General features: G+C 39.1%; 1 protein-coding gene across 1 annotated transcript in view; it reads right to left on the bottom strand.

Moving 5' to 3' along the window:
• Positions 1–14,696, bottom strand: part of unc13a (unc-13 homolog A (C. elegans)) — a 61,688-nt gene that overhangs the window by 24,487 nt on the left and 22,505 nt on the right. Inside the window, exons 14-26 of the mRNA XM_042483638.1 lie at positions 11,952–12,030; positions 9,247–9,252; positions 8,898–8,972; positions 8,589–8,808; positions 6,740–6,967; positions 6,303–6,444; positions 5,209–5,378; positions 4,926–5,041; positions 3,348–3,511; positions 3,082–3,235; positions 1,620–1,688; positions 1,170–1,259; positions 836–970 (exon numbers count right to left, since the gene is read on the bottom strand). Coding sequence (XP_042339572.1) covers positions 836–970; positions 1,170–1,259; positions 1,620–1,688; positions 3,082–3,235; positions 3,348–3,511; positions 4,926–5,041; positions 5,209–5,378; positions 6,303–6,444; positions 6,740–6,967; positions 8,589–8,808; positions 8,898–8,972; positions 9,247–9,252; positions 11,952–12,030 — 1,648 coding nt within the window. The remainder of the gene's footprint in view (positions 1–835; positions 971–1,169; positions 1,260–1,619; positions 1,689–3,081; positions 3,236–3,347; positions 3,512–4,925; positions 5,042–5,208; positions 5,379–6,302; positions 6,445–6,739; positions 6,968–8,588; positions 8,809–8,897; positions 8,973–9,246; positions 9,253–11,951; positions 12,031–14,696) is intronic.

The raw sequence follows: 14,696 nt of genomic DNA on the forward strand, positions 1-14,696 counted from the left end.
AATCCGATGCAGGAGTGATGGATGGGAGAGCCGGGCCCTGCCCAGACTGAGAGGATAATGGGGACTCACCACACACATAGATGCACAACACATGCAAGCACGCACAAAACACATTTTACACAACACTGGCAATACAGACATAAAGCAAAGAAGATATCATATAAATTCCTCCTTTTAATGATTATAACGAAAACTGCTGACCAGTTTTTAAATGATTAGTAAATCAACACTTTCAGTGACTTTGGAGTTTGGCAGTGATTTATGTTGCTGCTTCCCTCGGAGACTGTGAACCAAATTACAGCCAAAGAAAAAGAAAAGTACATCAATCAATGGACATCTACGACAGAGGAGGAAGAGATGGAGAGAGAGTGGGACACGTTCATAATTTCAGTTTTATAGGCTATCCTTATGTGTTTGACTAGATTTTTTTCCTCTTATTTTGGTTGACTTTTTGTCTTTTTGTCTTACTTTATTAAGCTTGTTAAGTTTAAAGTCAAAGAGTTTTTATTATTATTATTTTTATTTTTATAATATAAGACTTTTCAAGCATAAGCACACACTGCTTTCCAGATTATAAATTTACAGTATAAAAATTAAAAACTCAGAAACCCAAACTCTTGAATTTAAAACAGATAAATGTGCAAATGGAAATGCATATAAAAAACATGTTGATACTTGAATAAGCACATATTAAATTTGAAATGACCTTTGTCAACTGACAATTACAGTCATGCAAAAAAAAAGTAAACTGGAATTTGCACATTTTGAGAGGAAGACAGAGAAAGAGACATTCAGTCACGCCTACACAGATATTGAATAAATAGCTTCTTCTTACCGGGTCTGTCTGATACTCGCGGCTGTACAGCTCGTGACAGTTATTAAAGATGTACTCGTAGGTGGAGTTGAGACAGGCTTTCACACAATCCTTCACTACCTGACTGGCTCTGGGTGGAGACTGAAGCTCTTGGACCTGGATACACACACACACACAAAATCAGAGAGAGACTGGTAAAGTAGAAATGCAACAAAATTAATTCAGCAAACTATGGCATTTCAGAATGATCTTGTTTGCAAAGAAAAATAAATCAAATCAGAGTAAAAAGAAATTGACTGAGTTCATAAAATACGGATGAAAATCAGATAGGCTTTGACAGAGGAAGTGACGGTACCTTCATTCTGAAGAAGGTGATACTGGTGAGGAGGTCCACTGTGGACTTGAGGTCCTGCAGCCTTTCGGGACTGCTGGCAGGGAAGTTGTTCTGCAGTCAGACGGAAAAAACAAAAATACAGTGAGGCACAACACAACAAAAGGCATCACATCCATCTTTGTCCACTGTGTGTTTTGTGTGGCACGATGCAGCATAGGCAACACTTATTACTGTGTGGGTGTGCAGTGTTTCCTGAATGTGTCTGTGCATGTTTCAAAGGAGCTGTCAATCTAATTAACACATCCAACTTTGTTTTTCTCACAAAGAGAAAGATGAGGATGAGAAAAGCAAAGGAGTACAGTGGAGAGAAAGAAGGGGTGTGGGTTAATGTTCTACTATGCAGTTTGACTATTCAGCCACTATTAGTGGTTAATGTATGAGTGCAAACAACACGATGGAGAGAAATCTTACACGATACATGGACAGGTCAATCCTCAGAGAGTTGTGAAGCTGGTCTAGAAGTTTGACAAATCGCTCTTTCTGTGGGAACCACAACACAGATTTTAACATTAAAAAACATATAGCACACAAATCACACTGCTTAAAAACATAAAGACCCATGAGCACCAGGATAACAAATGAGCATGCAGCAACTAGTCGTAGGCCTCCGCAAACCAATCAAGTTGCATTTGACATCAATATCTGTCCAGACTCATATGTAGCCATGGCTATTGACAGTGCTTAAAATATAAATATTTCTGCAAAGAAGCTAGATAATCTAAAACATGAATGTTTATGAATATGCATCTTCCACCCAGGAGCACAGAAGATCTGTACAATCAGCACAGTTTTAGGTGGACACCGAAGATTAGTGTCATTGATACAGTATCTGACTAAATGTCTCCCCTTCTATTCCTGAGATATGGTGTTGAATAATGACCAAAAGTGTCATCACTTCGTCACGTATTACATTTGACAATAGTGTGAAATTTTGTCATAACTAGTGTATGAGTTATTGAGTTACAGACAAAAACATGTTTGGTGAGGTTAAAGTGACCTTGACCTTTGACGACCAAACTCTAATCAGTATATCAAAAAGTCAAAGTGGACGTTTGTGCCTAATTAAAGGGGAATATTGCTTTCAAAAGAATGAGACCAATGCAAGCTGACAGTGAACTTGACTTTTGACCACTAAAATCAATTCAGTTTATAGTTCATAGTTAAATCCAAGTGGACATTTGTGTCAAATTTGAGGAAATTACCTCAAGGCTTTCTTGAGATATTGCACTCACAAAAATGAGACGGACAAAGTTATTGTTATTTGACATTTGACCAGTTAATCAGTTAATTGAGGAGTCCAAGTGGATATTTGCACCAAATTTGAAGGACTTGCCCCAGGTCTTCTTGGACATCATGCTCATGAAAATGAGATGGATGAGGTCACGGTGACCTTGACCTTGACCTTTGACCACTAAAATATAATCAGAGCATTGTTGAATCCAAGTGGACGTTTGTGATGGATTTAAGGAAATTCCTCCAGGGCCTTCTTAAGATATTGCATTCTCCAAAATTAGATAGATGAGATCACAGTGACCTTGACTTTTGACCACGAAAATCTAATCCAGTCACCACTGAGTCTAAATGGAAGTTTGTGCCAAATTTGAAGAAATTCTTTCAAGGTGTTTTTGAGGTATTGTGTTCATGAAAAAGGGACAGAGGTAAGGACAGACAACCTGACAACACTTTCTGGCATGGAGGCACAAAAAAAGAAATTATTATTGAAAAAAAAATTACATAAAAACTAATAGAAATTGTTGGCTTTTGTTTGCAAAGCAAGAAATTTTGATGTTTTTGTACAAGCCTTATTGTTGTATTTAGTTGATATAACTGTTGCATGCATTTATGTTTGCTGAATACTTGTTCAGTGACTCACCCCAAAGTTAGAAGCAGCAAAGCGGTCGGAGGCAGAGACGTTGTTTGTCGCCTGCGTGGTGTGAGCGTAGTAGGCATTGATGTTAGCCAGTAGGGTACTCATCACTGCAGGTACACCTGGGCACATGTACTTAGATGACAGGCAGGCAAAGTGGCTGAAAGAATACAGAGAGACATTTCATTAAAACTACCAGCAATGCACACAATGTCTTTTTTTTTTTTTTAAATAGTCATATTCTGAAGTCAAGCTTTCAGACAGTAACATACGTCATGGCCTGATAGATGGACTCCACTCCATAGCGCATGGCAAACTCATCTACAATCTCCTGGGGAGTCTCCTCAAAGTAGACCTTCCATGCATCATCCCCTTTTGCATCAGGGATCTTCACTACACCGTTGTTTTGGATATCTGTCACATAGTGAAACAGGTTCTACAAAAAGGAAAATAGGAAACAAGTTAGAGGGAGAATTGAAGGACTCATATATAAAAAAGGAGAAAGAGAGAAAATAGAGAATAGGACGGAAACAAAAAGATAAATATCAAAAATAGAGACTGTCGCTTTATCAGCACATCCTTCAGTTGTAATCCTAGATTCTGTTATATTGTGCAAAAACAAAGCAGACCTATGATCTGTTTATCTATAAATGACTGTGCAACATAAATATCCATTAAACAACAACACAAGGTGCTGGCCTCACTACTCAACCATAAAGAGTTACGCTGCTGTAAAAAGTCGGCTGCGTGGTTTATGACCACTTATGTGCAGCAATAACAGCGGCCATTTGTCAGTTAAGGTTGAGCTCTGCTGAGTAATGGGCCGAGTAATGACTTCACACAAGCTTGTGATTGGGCTGTAATCAATCAGCAGAGTCCTCCAAGCAGAGCCAGACTGGAAATGTGTCTGATGTCTTTGCTATTGGAAGTGATCTTTATGTTGTGAGAGCAAAGCAAACTTCACGGCGTATTAACTTAAGTTTCGTTTGGAATGGATCTGAACATCAGTCGAGAAACTTAACCTGTTTGGCATCATGGCTCATAAGGATGACTTTAGACAGAGATACTCACAGATGCACAGACAAACACAGTAGTAGAAAAAGTCCTAGAAACCCCAAGTAACGATAGCAATGCATTAATAAAAAGCAAAAACTCCCTTGTAACATTTAAAAAAAATTAAAACACAGTTCACTCAACTTGTGGTGCTCAAAACACTGCAAAAAAAAAAAAACCCAAACATTCAACATTCCAGAAATCATGACCCGGTTACTCAAGATAATCCACAGAATTTGTTCTGAGCAGTTTCATGTCTATTTTCTTTCCATTAAACTACCCATGCCAAGAAAGGAAGTGTGCATCTGACCTAGTACCACTAAGCTAGCTAATGTTACAGTTCAGCCAAAGACGACACATTTGATGTTTACATCTCGTGCTGTGATGACCTTGAGTTTCTCGTCCATGAGTAGATCCACACTTCCCTCTGCGTGGTGATATATCTGGAGTAGTTTGTTAGAAAGGAAACAGTTCCTGCATGAATCTGCTCACTACAAGGTCTGTGGATTATCTTGAGAAACCAGGTCATGATCTCTGGAAAGAGACACTGCTGTTGAATTTTTCAACTGCATTTGGGGTCACATTGGGCACCACAAGCTGAGTGCCATCGAGTTCCATTATATTCAAAAGAAGACGGACATCTCTACAACAATGGGCAAAAAACGGCAAAATAATCTAGCACTACAGGTAAGAAGAAAAATATGCATTTCTGACTTTGGGCCTGAACTGTCACTGTACAACTCTAGATGTGTAGTACTACTTTCTCCCTCTTGAAACACACAAAACACGGAGCTTACTTCATGCAAACAGGTGTACTGAACGTGATAGGGGGCAACTGTCTCCTCTCCTTTGATCTCCACATTAATATGCATCCGGATAGCTCCAGACACAGCTGACTTGTCTGTTCGCTTGTCTGTGAAGAGCGAAAGACACACAGCAGCACACTTAGTGAACTGAAAACATCTAAATCAAAGAAGTTAAGTCAGTTATACAAATGCAAGGTAATGTGAACTACACAGCAGGAAGTGGTGGCATCAATACTGCATGTTGAAATAAATTCAACAGTGTGATTCGACTGACCCAGATTGTACCAGACATCCATCTCTCCGCTCAGAGTGCGGACCTCGATGATAGTTTGACCAAGGAAGTCGTCTGACTCCCGCTTGAACTTCTGCTTCACACGAGACTTAATGTCGTCATCCTCATCCCACACTCGCACCTTGATGCGGTCTGAGGAGTTGTGACATTCACTAAAACACACAGAGCCAGCAAAAGATATTAAATATAGTAGTTACCTTGACAGCTGGCCAAGAGGACCAGGTGGATTACTATCATGACTCATTAAATATCAACAGTGAAAGCAAAACAACTCTAAACCAAAAAAACATGAACAAACCTAAATATATTATAACAGCTGCTTAAATGTGACAGTTTGCTAGTTTTCTTTCACCGATCAGCCCCTTCAGCGATCTCATCAATTAACACAAATTTAATCAATCCCCAAGAATTTTGAGCAACCTTGTCACTGCAACTTTTGACTAATATTTGTAGTATCCCATGAGTCACCAAACTCACTTTCTTGTTTCTGGTGTGAAGATGCAGACATATGCAATAAGAACATCTCACATTTACCAACAAACATAACTGCTAAAGATCATGAAAGGCAATTTCCTGATGTTGTGCACGAAAGTGGGGGTTGACTGTTTTGCACCAAATGCAGCACAAACGAAACACATCGATTGGCAAACACTTTTCTACCACAAAACAGATAATGGCTAAAATGCGTGGACACAGACATGACAAATCACCACAAATGAGGCTGTTGCATCCAGACTTATTTGCACAAATAGCAGGAACAATGGTGTAGTATACATTTTGTTGCAAAAACGGTCAAAAAACTTTGCAACATGAATCACATTTTTTTTTAGAAAAGCTACCATAAATTTAGGCATTGTAGGTTAAACAATGCCTAAAAAAAGCCTACAAAATCCTGAAGGGACTGAGTAATTGAGAATCTTGGTGATGGTGATTTACATTTTCAACTGATATATGATTGACTTAAGAGTAAATTGATTATCTGGAAAAAAAAAAATAACTGACAACGCAATAATCATTATTTGCAGCCTTAACTCTTAGAAAAATGTCACATATGTGTCCAAGCGGTCCTGACTCACAAATTAAAAGTCTCCTCCCAGACAGGGTTGAGGTTGCCGTAGATGGTCTTGGTCCTCTTTTTGGTCTTTCCCACCTGGACAGTGACATAAGGATCACTGGAGCCAGTTTTGTCCTTGGCTTGTAGACCTTGGGCACACAACACTAGGAAGAAGGGGGAAAAAAAAGCCAATCTGGTCAGCTACTGTGTGTGTGTGTGTGTGTGTGTGTGTGTGTGCGTGCGCGTGTTTGGATGCAAACAGACGCCTGTTAAATCATCTGACCTTCTGCTCTAATGCCCCACAAACGCCACCTGTGCTCTCTTCATACAAACGTCAGCTTGTCTCTTTTTATAGACACAAACACCTGACACGTGCCGTCCCCTCTGACTTTGATGCTGACAGTGGAGGCCAGCTCCATTCAAAGCTGCTGTATTGTACTAATATGATCCCGCTCTCACCTGTGATGCTGATCTTGGCCGACCACTTAGAGGTGCCGTCGAGCACGCTCTGTTTGATCTGCTTCATGTGGGTGACGTGGGTGGCCTTGATGATGGCGAACACCTCCTGAATGAGTTCGAAGATCTCTGGTTTGTTCCTCTCGCGGATCTTCATGCGGTCTTTAAGAACCATGATGATGTTCTGGGTTCGGTCCTCTGCACCGTGTTTGGAGCTTTTTTCTGCTGCTCCTGGTTAGCGTGAAAATTACATTGAGAAAGGATTAGATGTGTAAAAGCAAACAGAAGTGGTATCCTATTAAAGCTGTCCTTACAGTTATCATTCCTTCATGAGCGATAACAATAACAGAGCAGAAAGCTGCATTAAGGATACATGTCTATGAGTTATATAAAAATTCAAAACAGAGCAAAGAAGACAACTGTGCAGGTTATGAAAATCTTGGCTGTATTTCATGAATGAGAGGCGGACACATTTGCAGAGCTATAAAATGCTGAGTAAAGGAGAGATGGAAAAGACAGGCGGATGACAACAAAAGACAAATGGCTTTTAATATCCTCTCAAGAAAACAAGGAAAATAATACAGTAGCAGTGAGAGGAGGAGGGGGACACTGTGCTTGGCAGTGACAAATAGCCATAAAAAGAAATAGATGGACTGGATAGTTTACTAATATTAATAAAATAAAAACAGCAGCACTGACACAGCAATAAGTCTAAAACATAAAGTCAGGATATGATTGTTCAGCTCTTGTTAATATTTTATGATATATTTTAGCATCCTTTCTTGCTGAACACCATGTGAATACAATGTGGCATCAAAGCCTCAGCTCTTATATATATATCAGAGTATTAGTGGTTATGAGAAGCCAATCTTAGGCCAAGCGGTAATAACATATTTAAAGGAATAGTTGAAAAAAAGGTTGGGAAATATACTTATGTGCTTTCTTGCCGAGAGTTAGATGATTGATACCACTCCCATATCTGTACTGTAAACATGATGCTCGCATGTCAGAAGGAAACTAATCTGTACAAAAAACAAATTAAAACTTCTTCTTTTAACCTTTGGATAGCTGTTTCCCCTGGTTTCTAGTCTATATGCTTAACATTTGAAAAACTCAATGTCATTTTCCAGAAATCATGACGCAGTTACTCAAGATAATCAATAGACCTTGTTGTGAGCAGTTTCATGGAGGAACTATTTTCTTTCAACTAAACTACATCTCGGTCACGGGTGTCGTTTGGTTGAAAGAAAATAGTTTCTACAGCAAGGCCAACCAATCAATAACTTTATTTGTCACCAGTGGGGAAATTGGTTAATCAGCAGTGATAAAACACAGGACACATAAGACATCAATGTGACCAAAAAAACATAACTGTATAACATCTACAGCGTGTATACAAAATAAAATACTCAGTCAACTAAAAAGACGAAAACAAACAAAAAAAAACCGCAGCAAAACCATTTGTAAGATCTGTCGATGATTTTACTCAAGTAACCGGGCCATGACTTCTGGATTGAGCCATCACTGTTGAGTTTTTCAAATTTATATTTTTGGCGCTTTGAGCACCTCAAACTAAGTGCCATTTAGTTCCATTATATTTGAGAGGAGGAGAACATTTACAGCTGATATCTCCAACACTCTGAAACTCACCCACCAAAACAATCTAGACTGATAAAAGTAGCACTACAGGTGAGAGGAAAAATATCTATTTTTGATTTTGGGGTACACTCGCCCTTTAAAATAGTGACAATGATAGTGGTATTAAGTTGTGTGTTACATGCTTTAAACCACACCATCATAATTTTAAGCCAGACTCTTTTTAATGCAAAAGGAGGGGAGATAATTCACTTACTTTGCAGACAGTCAGCATTGAGTAGATCTTGGCACTTCTCGTGGCATTTGACTCCACATTCGGTACAGCGCATTCCCTGGCGAGCGATACCCCACAGCAGTCCCTCACACTCGTAGCAGTAGGTGGGCGTGGTGGCTGTCCACACCTCAAAATTGTGTGGGGTGGTGCAGGAGATGGGATAAATTAGGGCCTGGAGGGTCTTCTTGTAGACGTGACTCTTCTACAAGGGCACAATAGAAATAAGTGCAAGGTCAGCAGAGTAGGCGTGATGTAGGATATTTTAAATTAACACTATAAATGAGCACTGACCAGTTCTTCGTTATGCAGCGTGCTGGACGTCAGGGCCGAGGTGATGCCTGCCTTCCTGGAGTTCTGAACCAAGGACTGAGTGACAGGAGAAAGGAGGGGTCAGTTTCTCTCCCACCTCAATATCTTATTTCTTTTATCAAGACCAATCTCAGTGCAGTCTGTGAGTCAGTCTTATTACTGTCTGTCTGGCAACGCTCCCCTGAATAGTGCGAGCAAACTTGAGGCGACAGCTGCAGAATTTAAAGTGCTTCCTCTCATAAGATCGATCAATTTGCTGGTGAGATGTGGAAACTAGTATACCTTTACAACCTAAGTGTTTTTGAAAGCAAATGGTGTTGGCTGTACTCACCATAGCCTGTGGCAATGCAGGGAAGGTGGGAGGAACAAAGGAGACATTTAATATTAGAAGGCAGGAAAAAGGGGGATTTTCATAGAAAACTGAAGAAAGCTGAGAAAGGATTCACTGTGCATTTATTGTAATTGTGATTAAACAAGAAGGGGCATCCACAATAAACGCATGAGGAGAGAATCAAACAGTGAATCTATGTGGAGACTTTAAAGGTCCTGTGTGTAGGATTTCAGGGCAGTCACTGGCAGAAACGATCTATAATTATCATAAATATGTTTTCATTAGCTTATAATCACCAGAAAACAGAACAATTGTGTTTTTGTTGTCCTAGAATGAGCAGTCCATCGCCGACATGCCAAACAGACAAGCTGCTCTGCACACAAAAAAGGCTATAAAAAATATTAGAATATGATTTTCTGATTTCATTGAGTTTATTCTTTAACATCAGTCCTAATCATAAATATCAAATATTCATGATTTTTCTTTTTTTTAACCCTTTAAATAGCAGGTTTTTGTCATATTGCGACTATGTTTTTATCCATATGCCAAATATGGTAAAAGATGGCAAAAGCCCAGAATGACACCCAGAAATGTATTCAATATGCATGAAAACTGCCAAAGTTATCAAAAAATGACGAATGAAGAGCGTGTAAAATGTGCTAAAAAGTCCCTAAGGATAAATTAGGGCCATTCACGTTCTCTTTATGTTTTCAACAATCTGCAAGCTTACCGCTAGATGCCACTAAATCCTAGACACTGGACCTTTAAGGGTTATGAAGTCACAGCTGCAGACAGAGCTTGCCATCACTGCTCATTAAGCCGGACCCCACCCTGTCCGATCAATTACCTTTCACATTGATAAGTTGAGAATGTGCGTGCATGAAAGCAAGAGACAGAGAGAAAATGAGAAACACCAGTGCACCTGCCTGTGAATGTCTGCCAGTGCTCAGACGCTTTGTGACAGCAAGCTTTATTAATAAAGACAGCTAATTACGTGTGTGTGGTAACGCCTGGATCTAGTGTGTTTGGGAAAATGACAGACTGAGCGTTCGTGGCAACTATTAGGGGAGCTGACCTATTTCCAGGCTGCCTTTGGTTCAACTTGCCTCCTCTCCAGAGCAGGTGTTTCAGTGGTGGATTGTAACTAAGTACATTTGCTCAAGTGCTGTACTTAAAGGTTCAGGGTATAAGATATCTGCCAAATTCCACTCAGTTATGTAACTTAAAAATAGTAACATCAAACAGTCTTTGCCTCTTTTTAAGTTGCAGCGGTGAAAATTAGTCATCTTCAACATTTGTTGCACTATGTTTTTGGAATGAGGAAGACGGGTCTCTACGGGATGATTTTTCCCCCTTGTTAACTGTAATATTTTTCCCAAATATTTTACATATTTTTATGAATTCTATTATCTCAAACGGCTTTATAAATATTGCACATAGCTGCCGTAAAGAGGGAAAAAAACTCCCAGTGGGAGCATGTCCCCAGACTCCCCAAGGTTTGGGCTGAGCTCTGAATAATTACATCTTGCTCTGCTGCTGAACCAAAGTATAAAAATGACAAGTTGGTTTGGAAGACAAGATAGAGTGGCAGCTGCTTCCCTTGTTTCCACATGTGGCTGCTTTATCAGTCAATCATCTCCTCTAACTCTCAGTAAGAAAGCATCCAAAGGAAACACCAAAATGTAAAACTATTTCATTAAGATTTCTTATATTTGTCTTTCTCAATATCTTGAACATGATCTCAAACGTATTATTCTGAATTTATTTATTTCTTACATCTATGCTAGAAAAATCAGAGCCTCTTGTCATTTTGGCTAAAGTAATAAACTGATAATGCTGTTCAGGTAGTGAAATAGTACGAAGAGTTCCCCCTTCGAACTCAGCTGTTTTAAAAACTCATTTGTTCCTACCTCTATAAAGCTTTTAAACAATGCTGCTAAAGGCTGCAGAGATTGTGCAATAGTTCCACGATGTTTTAACGATGAAGTGTGCAATAGGTATTATGTGCAATATTTTGTATGTGCAATCTGAACTATGTGCAATTTATTGTTGTGATTTGGTGCTGTTTTGTTCATATGTAGTTTGTTTTATTGTTTTATTGTGACTGTGAAGACATTCATGGGCACAGCATCTGAGACAAATTTTCCTGCGGTGACGATAAAGTACATCGTATCGTATCGTTTCATATTGTTTCGTATATGATTGAACTGAGTGAGTGATTTGTATGAATTTTATGAGTTACAGCGCTCTCTCAAAGGATTCAATTTCTCACTGTCTTATCCATAAGGCAGTGTCAGAAAGGCATGAGGATGATGGCAGCATGGGGTGATGAAGGGTCTGTTATATGACAGCATCTAGTAATCATCAGTGTCAGTCAGAGGAAACCTCTGGATTTGCCAGTGGCCTCTAAATACTGCAGCTCGCTCTTTCAGGCTGTAACTGGAGCGAAATAAACAGGCTGTTTGCAGAGTGAATGTAGTGCAGTGGGCTAAAAGACTGTGAGGAAGGGAAGTAAAAAATAGCGAGAAATGAATAAGAACAATGAGGTAAAGAGAATAAGATGAGAAAGAACAGCAGAGAATCAGACAAAATAACGGGAGGATTGGTGGATGAGGGTTTCCGCTGCTGAGCGGAGTGATAGATGGACTGGGGAGATGTGAGACTCTTAGTCAGGGGAATATAAAGAGATTAGTGCAGAAACTCACCAGATCTCGGACGAGAGGCATAGCTTTCCTCTTCCTGAGGTCTGGCATGCTGTCAATGCTATACAGAGCACCGCCCATCCTAGAAAGAAAACATTCACAGATGTGCAGGATTCAGCTAATTTTTTGTAGTTAACTAGAACCTGGACCTGATGAATAAATAAGACAATAATTACACATAGACATTATTAAGGTCCCTTGGGCCCTTGGGAGGTGGGATCTAGGACTTCTTAAGACTTCTTTATGCCACTTTGAATGAAATTTAAGACCAGTTTTACAGAAGCCAATATATTCTTTTTTAATTTAAGTTTTTTTATTGAAGTTTTTCCATTGCAACAACGTTGACACAAATAGAAAAGAGGGAAAACAAAGTCCCTCTGAGGCAGCCAAAGTAAAAGAAACAAAAGCCCACTCCCTTCATTGTATGTTACAGTCGTAATTCACTGAGAAAGAAATGCACATAATGTAACAATGACATAAAATGTATCTGCAAAAAGCACATAAGTTCAGTATAGTATGTGGCTTCTATAACATGTTCAGTCCTTTTATAAAAGACAAAAATGAAGACAAAAAGGTGTAAAATAATATTGATGAAGTATCTTATAGTGTATACATTTTCCCCCCGCTTCTCTTGTAAACCAGCCTGCCCAAGAGTCCTTATCAATGCTTAGATTTAAAGCCCTCTAACAGATAAGTCTGAGGTTCTCGCAGTTTTCATATATTGCATTAGCAGTTATCTTATAAAAGGTGGAGGCTGAATGATTATTTTTAGGTAATTTAAAGTATTGCTGTAGCATATTATCCTCCCCAGGCAACTGGTTAACTACATTCCCCAAACTACTCCTTCTTTGTAAATATCTCCAGAAATCTGAATTATTGTTCGGGTTGAACTGTGAACTCAGTTCTTCAAAAGATTTAAATATCTTATCGCTAACTAAAGAGGATTCCTCTGCTTTGTGCATCTAGACAGCTCAAAAAATGAGAAAATCCGTGCTGATTTTTTCAGACCCAATGTTTATCTGGAAGAAGGACCTGATATCATCATCTAGCATCTCTTTAAAGGCTGGGTCTTGGAATAAAGAGGTATTACATCTCCATCTGCTACTCTTAACTGACTCCTCCCCCACTAATATGTCAAGCATGACAGTCGTATGGTCAGTCAATGCAATCACCCCAATTTTTTCAGTTGATGCAGAGGTTGATCACAGCTTTAGAGACTAGAAAATAATTGATTCTAGAATAAGATTTATGTTTATGGGAGAAAATAATAAACTCTTTCTTTGGGGTTATTCAGCCTCTACATATCCACCAGGCCCAGATCCTCCACTGTCTGGTGTATTGCCTGTCCGTCCTAGGTTGATCTGTCTAATATGCCATCTTGGAACTGATTAAAATCTAGCCCTAATACTACTTGTCCATCACTAATATCACCTAAAAGTTTATTTGTTTTGTGAAAGAAATTTGGATCTTCTATATTTGGCACATATATATTGCACAGATGTACCTTGCTTCCATTGATTTTAGCTTCCACACATGAGTCTCCCTTTGTCATCCTTATGCTGGTTCAAAGATATGAAATTAAGCTTCTTGTAGATTAAAACAGAAACTCCACATTCCTGACTAGTAAAACAGCTGAAAACACATGCCCTACCCAGTTTCCTATTAAGTTTGACAGCTTCCTTATTTATCAAATGCACTTCCGTGGGAAATGCTACATCTGCATTTTGAGATTTAAGGTAACATAAAAACTTCTTTCTCTTAACAGGGTTTAACAAACCATTCAATTACCAAGTAATTATTCTCATACTTATAGCCATTCTTACTCTTTAGTAGACTTTTTTCAAAAGTCTGCTTTCTATGAAGACACAGGGCTCCTCCAAGAAAAAATAAATAAATAAATAAAATCCTGTGCTGCCAATACGAAACACAATACTTATATGATGTTTTGGAACTCAAGTCTTTCCAGAACACCAAACTAAAACTTAACCAAACTTTTCAGAAAAAAACACAAATAAAAAGGCAAACAGTAACACGTTAACTCTGAGACGGACACCACTCTGCTCTCTCCCCATAACCCCACTGTGCCCATTATAGACACTCCCTTATCACTACTGTCCGTTTATGTTACTGCTCTGCAGTATTTAGGACATATTACTACTGAGACTTGAGTTTTTCTTCTGTTTCCACTTTATTGTTTGTTTTTATTTTGCCATCTGTAAGTCAAAAATGGGCGGGGAAACAGAGGGGAAGTGTGGTCCCTTTAATTCGTCCGTTTTTGCGCCCATTAACTCAGTTCATGAGACTGCATAATTCCCAGTGTTCATCATAAAAGTCCGAGCTTCAGTTGTTTATGCTAATCGGCACAAAGAATTATAAAAAAAAAAGAATGAAAAAACAAACAAACAAGTAGGCAATCATATGGCCATCAATAACCATTAATAATGGACTTGGGCTATAAGACATACCTGCGGAAGAAATACTAAGCCCGTATTATCCAAACGTATTCGTCTTTCACATTAACCAGGCGGACATCGAGAAGCCTGTCTCTGTTTGCAATGTCCTGCACCGATCTGTGGAGCTCCTCACACTGCCGGGCTCTCTTTTTAACATCTTTTATCAGGCCGTGCTTTCTCCACCTCCCAATCCATAATTCGCGCATCCGCTTTTTCGAGCTTGTCGCAGATGTTAACAACATCCGTCTCCATTTCGCCCTGCTAGGTTTTCGCCGCTGAAACATCCGCTTGTAGA

Source organism: Plectropomus leopardus, chromosome 3 (genome assembly GCF_008729295.1).
Source record: "Plectropomus leopardus isolate mb chromosome 3, YSFRI_Pleo_2.0, whole genome shotgun sequence".
NCBI classification, from domain to species: Eukaryota; Metazoa; Chordata; class Actinopteri; order Perciformes; family Serranidae; genus Plectropomus; species Plectropomus leopardus.